Source organism: Caloenas nicobarica, chromosome Z (genome assembly GCF_036013445.1).
Source record: "Caloenas nicobarica isolate bCalNic1 chromosome Z, bCalNic1.hap1, whole genome shotgun sequence".
Classification (NCBI taxonomy): Eukaryota; Metazoa; Chordata; class Aves; order Columbiformes; family Columbidae; genus Caloenas; species Caloenas nicobarica.
Genome location: NC_088284.1, coordinates 25844275 through 25862625, shown reverse-complemented (window position 1 = coordinate 25862625; position 18351 = coordinate 25844275). Strand labels below are relative to the sequence as shown.

The following is an 18351-nucleotide window of genomic DNA, read 5'->3' as shown; positions in this document are numbered from 1 at the left end:
TTTATAATTACTTTTTTTTTTTTATTTTTGCTTTTCTAGGTCTGGGAGGGTTCAGTCACAGAAATAACTATTGATGACCTCTGTGCAGAAGACAAGGACTCCTCACCATCAGAACTGGTATATTCCATTACTCCACCTAGCAATGGGCACTTGGCTCTGAAGTCTTCTCCAAGCAAGAGCATCCTTACTTTTACCCAGGCTCATATAATTGAAGGGCAGCTGGTATTTGTACACAATGGTATGTGGTTTCAAAAATACCACCTCTGTTACCAAAGTACTGCTCCTATTCAGTACATTTGTGTTTGTAATCCTTTTAAGATCTCCTTGTAGTGTCACAAAAATCTCATAGCACTGGTTATGTGATACATGATCTCATAAACTAAACAGGAAGGGGTCTGATGACTACTTAAATGTGTGCTCGTCAAGAAACCTTGGTGTACCAGTGGTTCAATAGGTAGCAGCCATCTTTCTGAATGCAGGTTTGCTTTAGGGGAATGTTGCCTTGCAGCTTTCAGAGATAAGAAATCCATTTCTTTGACCCTTGTAATTGAGAATCTCCTGAAGCCTTTGTCTGTTGGTAGGGTGCAGAACCTGCCACAGTGTCGTCATGTTCCTGAGCAGCTCTGGGCAATGAAGTTATGGGTCATCTGGGTGATATCAGCATCTGTTTCAGGCTGTGAAGGGATTCAGCTTTAACCATTGACTCTTTTCTGCCAGTGGCCAGAGCTGGAGATTGGGTTATTTGTGCTGATGCTACAGAGAGAATGTGTGGGCAATAAAAAAAAGAAGTTAGGGCAGCTTCATTCATCCTTGAATGGCAGTGCTGGGAAACCGCAGGAATGAAGATCCCAGTGGGGTTCCAGCCAGCAGACGAGGTGAGACTTTTATGGGGTGATAGCTGCTTTTCTCCTTCTTCAGCTCTACTATCACGTTACCTCAGCTGAAAGAAGAAAGGGGGTGCTAAAGAAGGCATACACCAGTTTTAGGGAAGGAAATGGAAGAGGTATAGCACTCTCTTGGCAGCCTCGAGGCAGCCTGGAATTACTTCCAGCGCTCCCTTGGGTGCAGCAGTCACTCCAGAGCTGTGCTGTGTCTTTATGAGGCTTGGTGCAGACTGAATGCTCTGACTCCGATGCACTGTCGTGCAGAGCGCTGAAATGTGCATGTGTTGCTGAAATTGCTCTACAAGCAGCTGCTGGTGAACTGTAAGCATCCTGCTCAAATAATTTGGTCAGGAAGTTAAAGGTCAAGAGCATGGCAAAAGTGAGCCAAGCTGTTTAACTTGTTCCAAGGGAGACTTTGACATGTAAAAACCCCTATGGTGGTAGGATGTTGGTAGTCTCAGTGTGAGGAAATGAATCCAGTCTGTGTTCCAGAAAGGGCAAATGCACATCTGTGGCCTTAGGAAGTGAATCTTTATTATTTAAAAGTAAAAAGAACAGCAAATTCCATTTTCCAATGAGCAGGAGTGTGGGTTGCATCATAAATTTGAAATGTAAAATCGCCCCGGTCATGTGTCAACTCTTGCAGCTGCTCTGGCTCTGCCATCTACTCAGCCTCATGGCCTCCAGTGTTTCAGAAAGTACTTTGGACATTTTGCTGCTTCTCCTTTCTCAGTCTATGTTTTTCTTTCCTCCTTCATCTTGGACTGTTAGGAGTGTACTTGTTACTCTCATCTTCTCTCCCAGCCTCGTTCTGGGGCCTTTTCTTACCTGGTAGCTGTCATTCAGCTTTTTACCCCTTTCGTCTTCAGCTGCTCTGTTGCTCCTCTTCCATCTTCTAATGTGTGCTGGCTTCTTTGACTCCTGTTAGGAAGTACCCCCGCTTCATCTTCTCCACAGCCTGGCATCTACTACTCCTGTTCACTCTAACCCTTTCCAAGGGGAAGAGGAGCATCTTCTTGGCTGAGGCAGCTCTTCATTCCCTGGCTACTCCTCATGGCACCACAGATATTTTACATCTCTAACATGGCAGTGACTCTCCATCCTCGGAGTATTTTGTACTGCCAAATGAAGTACTACCATTACTTTGCTTTTATGCCTCTAACCTTAGACTTCATACAATTTTCTCTTCATCTTTGCTCATACTTGTGAATTCCATTATGCTGCTTGTTCTGTGCTGTGAGTTGCAAATCTCCCTCTTTGTTCTCATGTTTTCCCCTTAAATTTTATGTTTGTTTCCTCTGTAATCCCCAATTGTTCTGTCACTAGCAGGAACACAGAACCAGAACATACCTTTCCTTTTCTGTGCTTCTCTTCACGTGTGAGAATTCCTTCCCTGTTCCACCCTCTCTTCACTCCATGGTGCTCCCATCCTGCTTCAGCAGTACAGGGTCTGCCCTTAAACCCTGCCACTGTTTTCCTTAGGGCAGTATCGAATTGAACCAACAGTTCTGTGTCTTTTCAGTGTCGTTTTTACAATCTTCTTTCTGGTGTCCTTTTTGTCACCTCTGATCAAATGTGCCTTTAAAAATGAATTGTGATGAAATAATACTCTCTCCACCCAAACAGCACTTCAGGATTTAGTTCTGTTCTTGACTCTGATACTGACAAATGTCTGTGTCAATTGGGCAGTTGACCTGCATTAGCTAAAAAAGCAAGTGAGGCTTAGTAAGCCTTTTTTTCCCAAGCTGAGGCAAATACCAGATGCCTTGATGCCTTTTTAAAATGCACAACTGCTTCTGCTTTTTTATCAAGAGAAAACATCAGAGAATAAAAGCTTTTAAAATAAAAACAATATGACTTGATCTTCACGAGCTGCTTCAGTGCCTGGCTGGATATAAGAGCATTGCCTTGGGTAGTTGATAACTATAATCTCAGAACCCACTTTTGATTCTTCTGATGTTAATTTATAGTCGGGAAGGAGTGTTGATCTTCAAGTGAAAGTACATGGCACTTTCAGGATATAAATTCATGTAGCAAAATCTCATGGCTAAATTGGGCAAAGCAAGTAGAAGAGCAATGGAAACTATTTGTAGCAGTTAATGTTTTCAATTTTTCATTCTTTCTACCTAATTAAACAATCTGGTGTGCCTTTCCTTAAAACAAGATTTGGGAAGCTCCGTACACCTCAATAAGTCAGTTCCAAGAGATGTATTTTTACAGGAATCCACTCAGACTCCTGGAAGCATTTTGCTATCACTTGTGCCAAAGTACATACAGGTCCTAAGATTAAAGAAAAAAACGTGCATTTATTATGAGTACACATAACCTTTGAAATAGTTTAAGCTGTGACAACATAGGCTCTTCAGCAAAGCTGAAACAAAGCGAAGAGACAAAGGAAACCTGAGAGTTGATTCAATTCTTTAAATAAATCAAAATGAAAGAGAATGTTCTCGTTGTTTTTCTCCCCAAATTCCTCTTTGTCAAAACGTGACTGCTTAAGTGCTTCAGTCGCTCCTAAGATATAAAAGGATTAGGAAATCTGGGAGTCATTGCATCCTTAAGTTTAACTTGGTTTCAGCTCTGCTGGGGTCAGTGAATAAAGAAGGGAAGGGGGCACTCTGCTAATTTGCCTCTAAGGGATGTCTGGCCTTCATTGTAAGCAACAACCAGTAGCTCTTCACTGTAAAGGTGTTCTCTGCATTATTAATTTATTTAATTAAGATACAAAGGTACTGATCAAAAAACACTTCAGAATGATTTTGGATATATTTCACTGCAGCCAAGAGCAAAAAGTGCCTGATGTGTGTTTGTATGTTTTGGATGACAAATAGAATAATACAAGAATAAATTTACATTTTAATTTTCTACAGGAGCAATGTCTGGAGGATTCAACTTTCAGGTAACAGATGGTTTGAACTTTGCACCTCGACAGATTTTTAGCATCACAGCTCAGACGCTAGTCATTAGCCTTGAAGTGAACAAAGGACTTCGAGTCTTTCCAGGTCTGTTTTTAAAGGTTATCATGATTTCATCCACTTGAAAGCAGAATGTACGGTTATTTGTCAGATAGCTAGCTGGCTAAACTGTAGATAACTGTTCCTGGGAACATTGATCCATCTGATTTTTAAAAGAATTATTATGTTTTCTCAAACAACATGTTGCTTTATTGTTTTGTAGCCTTTAACTTTTTAATATGTGCCTGTGCTTGGACTAATGGAATTTGGCAGTGAAAGATATAACCACAGTGTGACAATAATACTGCCTGCCTAGATGCTGAACATTCTCCATTCAGATTTGTTTAACAGCTCGATATTATATTGTATTTAGAGGTGTCTTAGCTGGTTGTGATTTTGCCTGGTAGAAGTAGAGTGAAGCTTGTGCCCATGGGACACTGAATAGCATGTGTAGGCTGGCCAGATAGCTAGTTCTCTTTCTTGTTTGAGTTGAGTTACAGAGAACAGCACAGACTCACTGGTGAATCAGAAAGACTGAAAAACTTTGATTCATATTGTGCATTTGGAAGTAGTTGGATCAGCAGCTGAGTATTTTTTTTTAATGAAATCCTGCTCCTGCAGCAGTTCATGTGTTAAGAGGGTCTGACCAGAGCCATGTACCACTTTGCATTGGCAAGAGTAATCCCTTATTGATTTAGTAATCTAACATTAATTGCAGGATTAAAGGAGAAATGAAGGTTATTCTTCTCTCAGCAATGTCTTGCATCACACTTCTGTTTGTGCTACATTCTTTTTGCTCTGAACGTGATCTGTAAAGTCAGAGAGAGATTGAGAATTGGTAAAGCACTATAGGTATTAATCTGTACCTTGATTTGTTAAGTTGATACGGAAGAGGAGCACTTTAGTTTCTTAAACTTCCTGAATATAAGCTGTGTAAACAAAGGCTTGCAACAAAAGCCATGTAAACACAGGCAACAAAAAATGAGATTGTAGCTGCATGATGTTCTAATTCAATTGATTTAAATGGGATTCAGATAAATCCACTTACAAAGCTTATGAATATGCGATTTTGGTGTGTAAGGTTGCCTCAGGCACAAGGATTTACAGGAATTCATCTTAAACCAAAGATAATTTAAAGAAAAGTATGTCTGATACTTCCATAGAAGGCAAAGTCTCTGGACCAGGGGTGTCAAACTGATTTTCACCAGGAGCCACATCAGCCTCACAGTTGCCTTCAAAAGGCCGAATGTGATTTTAGGACTGTATAAATGTAGGAGTAGTTACGACTATAATTTTTGTGACTGTAACTTCCCCAAAACTTGGAAGGCTGATCAGAGTAAATTCTGATAATACCACTCAGGAAATGTAGTAGTTTCATTTATGGAGTCTAAAATTACATTCAGCCCTTTGAAGGCAACCGCAAGGCTGATGTGGCCGCTGGTGAAAATGAGTTTGACACCCTTGCTCTAGACTCTCCGTCGGTTCTGCAGTTTGCAAAACACAGTATTTCTTTTAGCACTGCAATCTGTACTCATCTAAAGCTACAGTTTTTCCTCAATTCTCACTTACTTTGGGTTAGTGAAATTCCTTTCTGGTGTTAAAAAGTATTACTAGCTTTTTCACCTATTATCTTTGTGATACTTTTTAAAGACTTTCTGGAGCTGTATGGATTTCAGCTGTACTTGCTCATCATGAAATGACTGTTACAACAATGATGGTGCCAAATGGTTAATACACATAAAACCAGTGGCCAGTGTCCTGTTATAGCACAGCAGGAAAAGTTAATTTTGAGACAACTTGAAGAATCATCTGTCTAGGGAAATAAAAATTGAATATATTGTGAAGAATTTGCCATATCTTCATGACTGGGTGTAAACTATTCTCTCAAGCGTATCGTTTTGCAATTTTATAAGAGCAAGTACTGCTGTCTTCTTTTGTGTTGGATATACCAGGTTTGTTTATACAATTTATGGGGTTTTTTTTCTCTTCAACAGAAGTTAGTTTTATTCATCATGCTCAGTAATTTGGCTACTAGATATGAGTTTTTTCTTACCTGTGCTAGATATCTAGATTATGAGCATTTGCTCTCTTCAGGGAAGCAATTGCTCAGAGAAGGAATGAGCTGGTTGTGCTTTGGGAAGGAGAGGCAGCCTGACTTGTAGGTATTCGGAAGCAGATCTGTCTAAGCCGCCAGTAGATGTGATGATACGTAACTGTTCAGCAATTATATGCGGAATGCTCATGCCAAATCACTTTCCAAATCTTAAAGGCAGGAAGTAAAAATGGATGCCAAAATTATTAAGTACAAATAATGTCCTTATGCTGTTGCGTTCTACTCGTGTAGATTAGCGTGGCCCTAATCTTCATCACCCATCTTTGTCATAGAATCATAGAATGTCCTGAGTTGGAAGGGACCCACGAGGATCATTGAGTCCCACTCCTGTCCCTGTTGTCCAGTCTCTTCTTGAACACCGTCAGGCTTGGGGCTGTGACCACCTCCCTGGGGAGCCTGTTCCAGTGCTTCACCATGTGTCTTCCTCCCCATCTCTGTTCCTTTCCCCTGTGTTGGATGGGGTTGGTTTTGCAATCTCTGTGCTCCCGTGTTTGGGAACAAGCAGACAGTGTTCTCCCTCCTGTTACCTTCACCCAGTCTGCTGACTGGCAATTAACCTTCCTCTCTCTGGTGAGGTATCAGAGCAAAGCAGAACTACTGCAGGTGCTGGGAAAGGTTCTTGGGTCTCAGGACGGAAGTGGGTGAAGGAGAAGGTTATGTTCAGAAGAGGATCCCATTTTACAGGAAATCGTGAGAGACTTTATTGTCTGTGGCCCTAGGCTGTATTTCAGCCTGTGCTGTGCAGTGAGTGAGATCGTGTCTATTAGCAACAAACAGGGGCCCTGTGGCATGCATCTTCTGTCCCCATCTCCCTGCACTGTGATGGTGGTGGTGCAATAACCTGCTATGGCTATGAAAAATTGGAGCGGTAGCTTCCATCACTACAGTGTGACCATGTTTGAGCTACTCTGTCTACTCTGTTAAGGCAATGAGGCTTGATTTGCATGAGTAGAAGGTTATTAAGAAATAACTATGTGTGCAGATAAATGTGGTCTGATTAACTAATGCTCTCAGTTGTGCGTTCCTGACCACGTCTGCTGTACACACAACACAAGGTTGTGCTTCCCTGTCTCCTTGTCATGAAAAAAGGCAAAATAAAAGAGAGGAAGAAGAGGAAGACTTCTTGATTAGATATAGTGTGGGAGAATTTTTGTAGATGTCAGGATCTGCTTTGCTTTTTGTAGCTGTATTGATGCAGAGAGGCATGGAAAAGTAAAAAGGGGAAAACAGACAGAGCCGGAAGATCTCATTTCATTATAACAACTCTGTTTCAAAGTAGATGTGGTTTGAACCAGGGCAGAACTACATGTCAACAGGCAGCATCCTGATGTTAATAATGGCTTGCAAAACATCCCCATTCTTCAGTTTGCTTACCAGATTTTTTCTTCTGAATGTTATAGCAGGAAGATGTTATTTTGTTTTATTGCTGTATAAATGTTATCTGTTATTGAAGATGATTGATAATTCAGACTTCAAGGATATATACTACTAGTATCTGAAGTTACGTATTAATACTTATAAAAGCTTATTGCTCAAGAAAGAACAAAATGTAAAAATGAAGGCAGAAGTGGGGGCAGAGCGAATAGGATTATGGGAATCTATTGCTCCTCCAAAAGTATCATTAAACATGAGATTTAGTTTGCTGAGTGTGTACCATGAAACAGTGGATCAAAAAGAAGCCAAATAAAACTTCATTTCTCTTTTAGGAAATTACTAGGTTTGGTTTTGTTACAGCTATGTCAAAAATTGTCTTGGTTTGCCTAAATGCCAGAATGCTCATTATAATCTTTATAGTATTTAAGCCACAAGGTACTGGTTGGTGTGGTGCTATGTATTAAAAGGATTTTGTTGCTCCTCAGTCTCCATCCATCTTAATAATACATTATTTCAGTTCAGGCCTTTATTTCTGTCATGTGATGTTCTTCATTTAACAAAAATCATCTTTCATATCAGCAAAGAGTGGTTCAAGCTTCTGGTAATAATCACGTTTGGTTTGTGTGTTCACTAGAAGCTTTGCTGTGTTAGGGCTTCTCCCCTCCAAATCACCCTGCCTTCTCTGGGCAACTGTGATTTCCAAAAACATTAACAATGGTGTCTTCAGCTGGAGTTTGAATTCAGTTCTAGACAGGGGCTTCTTATACATGCTCTGCTCGCTACTTTGTGTTGTTTTAGAAGAAGCTAGTCTTCAGCAAATACATGTGCTGAAGAGAACTGCATTTTTTTCATTTCTGTAAAACAAAGGTACGTCATACTAATGGAATTTTTGATAGAAAAAGCTGTGGAAGAGTTGTAACAAGAAGGTAACTAGAAAAAGGGTAAGCCTGCTGAACTTACAAAATGTGATTAAAATTCTAAGTAGAATACCTAGATAAGAAGGTGAGTTGTGCAAACAAAACATACCTTTTGGGAAAAATTGCTGTTGCAAATCTATGGTGCTTACAATTGACATTTTTTAGGTTCCAGGAAACCTATTTCACTACATGATCTGAAAGCTGTAACCAATGATGTGACCAATACAGGAAACAGAACTATAATTTTTGTGATTGTAACTTCCCCAAAACTTGGAAGGCTGATCAGAGTAAATTCTGATAATACTACTCAGGAAATCCTCAGTTTTACACAGTCTATGGTAAGCATTTACTTTATAATAACTAGTTCAGAGGTAGATTGTTACTTCAAAGGGCATCTCAGTTGCTTTTTTGTCGTCTGATCAACTTTATATCTGTTAAGTAACCAGGCATATGTGACCTGTCAGTGCAGTCACCTAGGTTTGCTGTGTCATTAAATATCTGGCATCTAGTAATAAATGCAAGAGGAGCCTTTGTTCCCCTCTGCTTGGATACTAGCAGGGTCTTGGCAGTTTCCACTGTTTTGCTTGTAACAGTATTTTTCAAGAAGAGCTGATCTGGTGCCATTAACCAGCAGTCCAAGGTTGGAAGCCTTTAGTTTTTGGCAGAAGGAGTAGCCTTTTGCTCTATGAAAAGTCCAAGTATCAGATTCATTTCAGCTGTATGCAGTCCTCATGAGTGTCCCCAAGTGGACTTTTATTGACTTGATTGGCTGTGATATTAAGTGTTTAAAGAATCTTAACTGTGATACAGGGCCTCATACTTGAATGACTAAAATGTGGCAGCTCATGTAACTTAATGGAAAACATTCCTTTGCAACTGAAAAGAAATGACTTGTGTCTGTGTGCAGAATTTGAATACAGCTGTGTGCTCTGCATGCAGTAAGTTGTTCTCAGAAAAATTAAATGGGCAAGATAAAAGGAGCTCAATCTCCTGACTTTGCCGGAGGAAAAATTGAAGAAATAATTTGGTCTTAATCTACATTTACAGATTTTAAAAGTGGCTGTTTGATTTAATATATGAGGGAACAAAAAAATCTATTGGCCAGGAATTGAAACTTGACCAATAAAACCTGGAAAAAGGTTGACATTTTTATTAGTTATCATCAGCTTTGAAACAACCTAGTCAGGTTATGTGGTGGAATGAATCTCCACTTGAACTTTATATATCAAGATGAACACAGAATGCTTCTCGTAAAACTGTGTTCAAGTTCCATTATGTTTTGGTCATGTTGCAATAGTTGCTGAGTTTTGTCTTTCATTATGAGGGAGATGAACTGGATAATGACACTGTTCCCTTCTGTTCCTAAAATGTGTGATTTTTATGAGCATTAGAAACAGTTAAGCATGTCAGATGGAAAATCTTTCAGCTAAGGTTTTGAAGTTTGTTTGGTTGGTTGGTTTTTTTACCCTTTTTGCCTATGGATATGATCTTTACATGTGTTTATCAGACAGTACCATGTCAGAACATGCCACTTATTCTCTGTAGCTTTAGTTCTTACTAATGTATAGCTAACTTTCATTTGAACTTGTGTAAGAATTTGAACTGTAATAGTGTCTGTGCTTTTCTTCTCAGTCAGAGGTATTTGTATTGGCCATTTTCACTTCAGACAAGCAGAGCTAAGTCACTTATTGCAGGTAGAATAAGGTATCCTAAGCAACTTGCTATTTATTCTGGTCAAGAACAGTTAGGATACCATTCCAACCAAGAGAAAAGAGATCCTAAATAAACTTTCACCGTCTAGCATGTTGTAGCCACATGAAGTTAAATATCAGTGAGAAAATGACATTGATATTAACAAACATTGTATTTTCGTCTTGCAGCAAGCCACAATTTCTTCATTATATTTATAAGTTGTTACAGAGGTAAACACAGAAATCCTCACCAATTCCATTATCTTCTTAGCCCAGATAGGAGCGTGGGCTTGCAATTTAAAAAAGAAAGATAGCCCTAGTAAGATTGATACTAAATGCCATTGAATTTAAAGAACACACATTGTGCCTGTTCTTGTTACAAGAAATTGCTTTCTCTAGCTTGAAGTCCTAGTGGAATCCTTTGGAAAGTTATCCTGAACCAATATATCCTTTTATTATAAATTTTGTTTGTTTTGTACTGTAATAGCCATGAACAATTAAATCAGTATAGGCAAAGCATAAACCTGGACATGGGCCTGTATTAATAGGATTTTATCACATCAGTCTGAATTTTTTATACAATAAGATGGGATGGTTTTGAGGCTGCTGAGAAAACTGACCCTGCAAGCCCAGTTTCCCTAGTAATCTCAGTGGGAGCTGTTGCAGTAGATTCAACATTATTGCTCTCTGTAGTCACAGCTCAGATTCCGTAGTGCTAAAGTGCTTAATCCATCATAGCAGCTGGGGTTTTTTTTGGTTTTCTTTTTTCACAGCTTTGAAGCATGTGTGATGGGAACATGTGCTAATTAGTTCTTCCGGGGTGTTTGTAAACTATGTAGAGTATGTAACAAATAGTAAACTTAGAACTGGGATGATCTCAGATAGGGATCTCTCCTGCAGTTATAAACTAAGACATGCAAACCAGGTCTGTAGTTGCCTGGGAAGTTGCCAAGGATTTAGTAGGTAAAGCTGTCTTCTCTTGAGGTCAATCAGCAAATTATCAAGCAGACCAGATGCTGAACCTGCTAGATGAGATTTAGTAAGTGTTCTAGTCTTGTGGTTATTAGGAATCCTATTGTAGTTTCATTGTATTGATCTTAAAGCTCAGGTGTAGTTCCACCTGATGAGAGTCCTACTCTGAAAATACTGGTTTTTGCTGTGGGGCCTAAAGAGATAAGTGATTGTAAAAATATGTGTTCATCTGAAGATTTACCTAAGTATTTTGCAGTACTTTGAAGCTTAAATCCTCATAGTGGGACTGATAGGATTCTCTTGGGTATGATGATCTGCAAGGTCAGTGAAGCCAGGTGTAGGACAAGCCAGGTTCCTTCCTGTCTCTTAGGAATCCCCTTCTTGGTGGGATGTAGAAATTTTCCACCATGCAACCCCATCAGCTCTTTGGTTATAAACGAGAGTATAATTCAGTGGTCACTGCACCTCCTTCTGGTTTCCATAATCTCTTACCAAGTATCTTTTGCTATTCACCAAAAAACATCTCATCAAGGTCCCTCTCAAGCCCTCAGTCTTTAATACACTCTTTCAGGACAATGAGTCCAGCCCTGCTGGTATCCTTATCAAGAAAAAATCCTAGACCTATGATAGTCCAATTCACTAAAGATACAGTCCAGCCAAGCTCTTGTTCACCATTACCATTGCTAGTTTGAGATGAGTTTCTCAACGTTTTGTATCTCTGTTCTTCACATAAGGCCTTTACTGAGCATTTGTGCCTAGTAGCATTTCAGCTACCTTCAAGTAAGCCTGTCTGGCAACAGAAAATCCATCTTAAGAGAAATGCAAGATAATTTCAATGCAAGTTACATATACACTGTGTATGGACTGAGGTACAAAGGCCTCTCTTGAATAATGTTCTTAAGATTTTCTTTTGTCTCCTTACACTTTTGTGTTTAAAATTATTATCCCCTTATACTTATGGCTTTTCTTTACCTGAAACAGGTGGATGAAGGTGTGATCATGTATGAGCACCTACATGCTGAGTCAGCTGACTGGAGTGCAGAAGATTTCTTTACATTTACTGTCTCCTCTCCACCATCAGCTCTAGACCTCCAGGTGTTCCATGTTGTCATTTCCTATGAAATTTCCAGGCATGATCAGAATAGTCGTCTTTTGGCAAATACAGGTAAAGGTATCGTTTGGGCTCCAAATTGTTTTGGATCTCTGAGTAACAAATGACCAGAATATTTTTGTCACAGAGTGTAGTGTAGATAGTAGCCTGGAAATCTGCATCACTGAATCTTTAAAAATGAAATTTACTATTTATGTTTGATCCTTCCTACTGCTGTAGTGGGTATTATCCATTTTGCTATAATGGCAGGTGAAAACACTGTCAGAAGCTTTGAAATATTGATATTTCTTTAATTCTAATGTGTGCATCAATATAAAATCTTGTCTCTTATATGTGATTGTATTTTAAAAACAGTGGTAATCATATGGAAATCAAGGATAACATGAAGGAGAAACTTTTCTGAGCATCATCGATGTTTGATATCTAATTTCTGAAATATTGCAACTACAAAATAGTCAGTTTCTAAGATTATCTTTTCCTTTCTGCTAGGTGCCACAGTCCAGGAAGGAGGTAGAGTATTAATCAGTAAAACAAATCTAGATGCTTCAAATCTATTGATTAAGCTACCTGAGGTACAGCGCTCCATGTATGAAGTCTGGTATCAAGTTGTATCTTTACCCCAACATGGCATGATTGTTGTTGGAGAAAGAAACATTACCAAAGAAAAACCTAACTTCTCCCAGTACATACTGAACAAATTTGGAATTGTGTATGTACATGATAATTCTGAATCACTTAATGACAATTTCACTTTTGCTGTTTGGTTAAACCTAAAGAGCAAGTCTGCAACAAAGCCCCATAGTGAAGTTTTAGAGGAGATGTTTAATATCACTGTTGTTCCAGTGAATGACCAAGCTCCAGAACTGAAGACTAAAAGTCTGCACCTGAAAGTCCTGCAGGGACATATGTCAGTGCTGGGGCCAGAGAATCTGAAAGTTGAAGACCTAGATAATGCCCCAGCTGAGCTCAAATACACCATTGTTAGCAACCCCAATAATGGTTATTTAGCAATGAAAAGCAATCTCAGTGTCTCTGTAAAGGATTTCACACAAGCTGATGTCAACAGTGGTAAAGTTTGGTTTGTACAGGATGGAAGTTCATCTTCTGGGGTGTTTTATTTCAGCGTGACTGATGGTAAACATCGCCCTTTATACAAACTATTCAGTCTTGAAGTCATACCAATTGTTCTTGTTCTGGTCAATCTTACTGATGTTGAACTTCCACAGGGCCAGACATCTGTCACTATTACTAACATGCAGCTTTCAGCTGTCACAAATGGAAGAAGCACTAACATAATGTATGAAATAACTCAGCCACTCAAATATGGGCAACTGATGATTGGAAATGAGCAGGTTACTAAATTTGAGCAGGCAGATTTGTACTCAGGAAAGCTATCTTACCACCTGACAAATCTCACTGCATCCAAAGAAGTACTGGAGTTCATGCTTTTCACTGCAGAAAGCAATCTAACAGGACAAGTGCTGAACATTACAGTGAAGCCCTTAGTCCAAGTTGTATCCAACATGCAGATTTCAAATCAAGCAGCTTATAAATTCAGAAGCAGTGACCTGGATGCCTCTGAGCTAGCTAATTTGACAAACAGTGATCCTAGATTTGAGGTGATAGTGCCTCCATCTCATGGAAGGATTGTAAAGAAAAGGTTTGTGAATGATGCAGTGTTTGAAGATACTCAGACATTCACCCAGGCTGACATTGATGATGGTATTGTGCTTCTAGACATAGATACGAATATGACAGGCATTGATCTGTTAAATGACTCATTCACATTTATACTCAGGGCAGATGCAGTACAGCCTGCTGTCGGCTGTTTCCAGTACTCCATTGTGCCTTACGGTCCTCCACTTGTGCAGGGTTTTACAGCTGAAGTGCCTTCCATAACCAGCACGACGACTTTAAAGATTCACACTACCTCAAAGGGCGAGGCACCAGCCTCTTCTCAGAAAGCAGAGCCCACAGTAGCACTGCAGAACCCTGGACCAACGTTGTGGCCAAGGCAGAATCACTGGGGAAATGTACATGAGGAAGGTCCATTGCTAAATCTGGCAATGGGAACAAGTGGATCTGTGGGGACTAAGACCACCAACCAGTTTAATGCCAGGAGTCCCAGAGAACAAGCAGCTGAAAGCAGCAACCCTTGGTACATCGTTATCCCGCTGGTCTTGGCGTTTGTGCTACTTATTGTTGCTGTTATTTCTGTGTGCATTTGGCTGATGTGTCAGAAGAAAGAGAAGACAAAACCACTTGTCAGAAGTCAAACGGATGCAGTCCTAAGTAGTCCAGATCGATGTCTGGAACGGAGCTTGACTGTACCTGGTGTTACAGTGACTCCTCTCCCAAAGGGGGTTGAGAAAAGTGCAGCCTCAACATTCATGGCAGCAAGACGTGAACAGCCGCTTCCTACAGTAGTTTCTCCAACTGTAGAACACTCTCTGCAAAACAGCTGGTTAAACCTTGATCCTGAAATGATCCAGTATTGTCGAAAAACAAACCCAACTTTGAAGCGCAATCAATACTGGGTGTAGTTGTGGCCGGTTTTGGTCATGCTAATTGATGCGGTATGGAAAAGAGAGTATACATGGTTGACATGTAATTTGTTCTTTATTACATTTATTTGTTATAGGTCAAATGATGCATGGTTTGTTAGATGAAATCCAGATACCTGTGAAATAATAATAATAAAAACCTTACTGATTACAGTGGCCATAAAATAAGATTTCCAATTGGTACTTCAGCAAAATTCTCACTTAATTCAGTGCAGAATTTGGCCGCCTAGATTTTGAGTGCACCCTGTGTATGCAATATTTTTTTAGTTTCCCATGGCAGAAATAAAATAGAATGTTCTGTCATGGATTATATATTTTCAATATAATTACTTTTTTTGAAGAACAAAGTTTGCTCTAAAGGTCTTGTATTCTTTCCTGAACCACCACTTCTACTTGAAGAACTTCCAACTGTTTGTGTAAGTAATTGCCAAGGTGCTAATCTCAATAATGTCATTTTGACCTTGAAGGCAGTTCAGAGGCCACTACTAAAGAAACAAAGCTGTGATTGTTTTGACAGGTGTTCATCTGGGTCGCTGAACTGGAAATCTAGAATTCAACTCAGCAACAGTAGTCCAGTAGTGATAGCATGTAAGGATTCTGATAAAATACCCTTACTGTGAGTTGTTGGTTGTTCTTTCATTTTTTCTTTTTCCTCATTTGATACCAATCTCTAGCCTTTAATGTCTGCAGACTGGTAAAATGCATCCATAACCTCTAATCCACATGGTAAAAACTGTGCATCTGCCAGTCGGCCTGTCTGGTGAATTATCTTTAGGCTTAGGTTATGTCTGGAAGTGCATACCAAAATTTCCTGGTCCTTGGCCTAAATTCTGCCTTTGGTGAAGCAAACACAACTGTCTCTGGAGTCTGGGCATTCAAGCAGATGACAGTACATAGAATCAAGTCCTCTGCTGCGTACTGTCATGTGCTGTGGAGCTACTGACAGAAACAATCGTGCAAGGAAGTATGTATTCCCTTCTGGAGTTTCACAGTTTACTCTTCATCTCCTGGAACACTGAACACATGTGCCTCACACACTATGACAAGTAATGCCTACTCTAATTTTGCTCTGGTGGTAAAATGTGCAATAATTTCTCTGCAAAGGGAATATTTTTGTATTTTTAGAAATTCGAGCTCAATAGTGATTTACAAAGGTCCAGTCTTTCTTCCACTGAGGACAACAACAAAATTCTTGTTGACTCCAGAGAATGAAAAGACTTCAAGGGAATGGTGCTGTGATGATAACCAGTCTCTTACTAACCACTGAGCTTCTCATCTATTTTTTTTACTTTTGCATTGTTACAGCTTCCAGGTAGCTTCTCTGTTAAAACACTGTGCTCAGTGTCAGGAGGCAATCTTAGCACTGCAATCAGTTAACACTGGAAAAATGTTTTATTTTTATCCTAGGTACTGCAGTTTTTGCTTTTATAGAATGGGTATATGGACCTCAACATCCTTGGTGCTATTAATTTCACACTGCTTTGTTTTGGATGATTTTTTTGTTGTGGCTGATGGTTAGCTGTGTTTCTGTCTTTTGTATATTTCAATAATGTGAAATTTTCACCCAAGAGGAGGGCCAGGTTAAGTTTCTGCTTGCTGCTGTGTTCTGGGAACTAAACACAGGAGCAGTGGGGGCCGTCTTTCTTATCTTCACCACCTCTGCTGTGGTCGGCCATGATTCTTCTGCATTGTGAAGCAATGTGTTTTTCAGAGCCCACTTCAAGGAGAAAAGTCTGTCAGTGAAAAATATGCAAGCCACATCTTCACCTGGTCAAGTTAGTTGGGCACTAGAGATTAAAGCTATGAAGCCTTTATGTGCTCAAACTAACGTGAAAAAACTAAAAACCCTGATACACATTTTTTTGTTTTTTCTGTCGTTACCATTTTTTGCCTGATGTCACCGTGAGAAGGTTTGAATTCAAGCAGTGTGGTCCGTGTAAAATGCTGGGGTGTTCAGGTGTCCCAGCTGGTCTGCTGCAGAAATGTGTTGTAGACCTTTTCTGCTTTCCCAAAGAGAATCTTCCAGACCGCTTTTAGGAACTCTCAGCCAGATAAGTGGTGCTGCCAGCCATCGCAGGGACAACCCAGCATCTTTATTGAGGTGCAACTGTACGTATCTTGCCGTCCCCGATCCTGAGACCTCTTCTAGCACCAAGCAGACTGCAGCATCCTCCAGATCCCAGCTGTCAGCAGAGCATTTGCTACAGCCTGCCTCTAATACCTTCTAGCTGGTAGCAGGAACCTGATCACTTTACACCTCCTCCAAGACCTCACTCCAAGGAGGAGTTATAATCCAACACTTTTCCTGACACTTAAAGGAGCCCATCTCGCATTTCCCTACAACCGAGATCTTGTCAACAGCAAAAGAGGTGTGATACTCCAATACCTTCTGGGAGACCAAGTGATGTGCCTCTACATGGTACCAAAATATTGCAGTGGTGAAAGCTGCTGGGATCTGGTGACTGAAGTTCACACCATGGACCCATGACAGGCTGAACAGAAATACGGAAGTGAAATGTGTGCTTAATGAGATTTTGCTAAATGTATCTTTGTAAAGACAAGTAAGCCCAAATCTGCAGTGCTCAGTGTGCAGTGGAGTTGGAGCGTAGGGTTGCTGTAGTGCTGGCAATGGTAAAAAATGAGACCATGACGTGATTGTGACTGAGTCAAAAAAACAGCAATGCAATTAGAACTCCACAACTGAATGGGAATTCTTGAGTTTCAGCATGTGCATGCTCTGAGCAAGAAATCATACATGAAAAATACAGAAAAGATGATAGAATTTATGCTGGCTTTTTTGGCTTCAGCTTAGTGGGCTGAACTATTGTTCTCTGTTTCGAAAATGCTTTTGGCTAACAACGGAAGTTCAAGGAGATCAGGCACTATGGAATGGTATTTTGAGCATTTGGCTCCATTTTTAAAGCATCTCGGGGTTTTGGGGTTGGTTGGTTTGTTTTAATAAAAACAACCTAAATGCCAAATTCATCAGTGAAGTGTGCCAGCATTCAGTTTTCTCCCTCGGTGCTACTGTGAGACAAGTGTGCCAAAATGCCTGGAATGTTTTGATGAGAACTTTATATGGATATAAGTATATTGTGTCAGTGATTACTGGGTTTCATATGAAATGCAGAGGTAATATTGTAACTGATATTGAGGTGGTAAAAACTGACGAGGATGAATCTCATCCTGGGCTTCCTAAATAGCAACCTAGAAAGTCCTCAGGAAAAACGTTTTGTACTTATGGATTCTTTTTGTGATTCCACGAATGTACATAGTTTATGGTCAGAATCTACTTTGAATTTGTTGTTGTTTCACTTAACCTTGAAGTTGTGTGTTTTATTTAGCAAAGATGGGGTTTATGAAGGAGTGCCATTCTTACCAAATGGAATTCTAAACTGCAGCATGAAAGTGCCTTGAAAACATACATAAAATCAATAAATTGTTTTGTTTATAATCCACATGCTTAACATTTTTGTGCTTTTTTTGAAGACCTGGAGAGTACTGCAGTCAGTGCAGAAACACAACAGGATCCCATTGCCAGTAACAATGTTTTTCCAAGTTCTCTGATGTTTATTTGTTAAGCTGCACGTGTGCTGAGATCTCTGTGGTGCTGTGCCCAGCATTGTGCCTCTAACATAATGCACTTGGCTGGAAATGGAGAGACATCTCATCACACTTCTGCCTGGCTGTGTTCAGCGGTTGCATGCATGTAACATCAAAATAAATGCATTGACTTGAACTTGCTGAAACAGGACTGCACTGGGATTGTTT

The 18351-nt window shown here is 39.9% G+C and overlaps 1 protein-coding gene across 3 annotated transcripts in view; it reads left to right on the top strand.

Annotated features, from left to right (window-relative positions):
* Positions 1-18038, top strand: part of LOC136002616 (chondroitin sulfate proteoglycan 4-like) — a 40547-nt gene extending 22509 nt beyond the window's left edge. For all 3 annotated transcript variants that reach the window (XM_065657864.1, XM_065657866.1, XM_065657865.1), the window contains 5 exons: positions 40-238; positions 3755-3886; positions 8408-8580; positions 11887-12070; positions 12506-18038. In XM_065657864.1, coding sequence (XP_065513936.1) covers positions 40-238; positions 3755-3886; positions 8408-8580; positions 11887-12070; positions 12506-14559 — 2742 coding nt within the window. In that variant the 3' untranslated portion in view covers positions 14560-18038. The remainder of the gene's footprint in view (positions 1-39; positions 239-3754; positions 3887-8407; positions 8581-11886; positions 12071-12505) is intronic.
* The last annotated feature ends 313 nt before the right edge of the window (positions 18039-18351 follow it).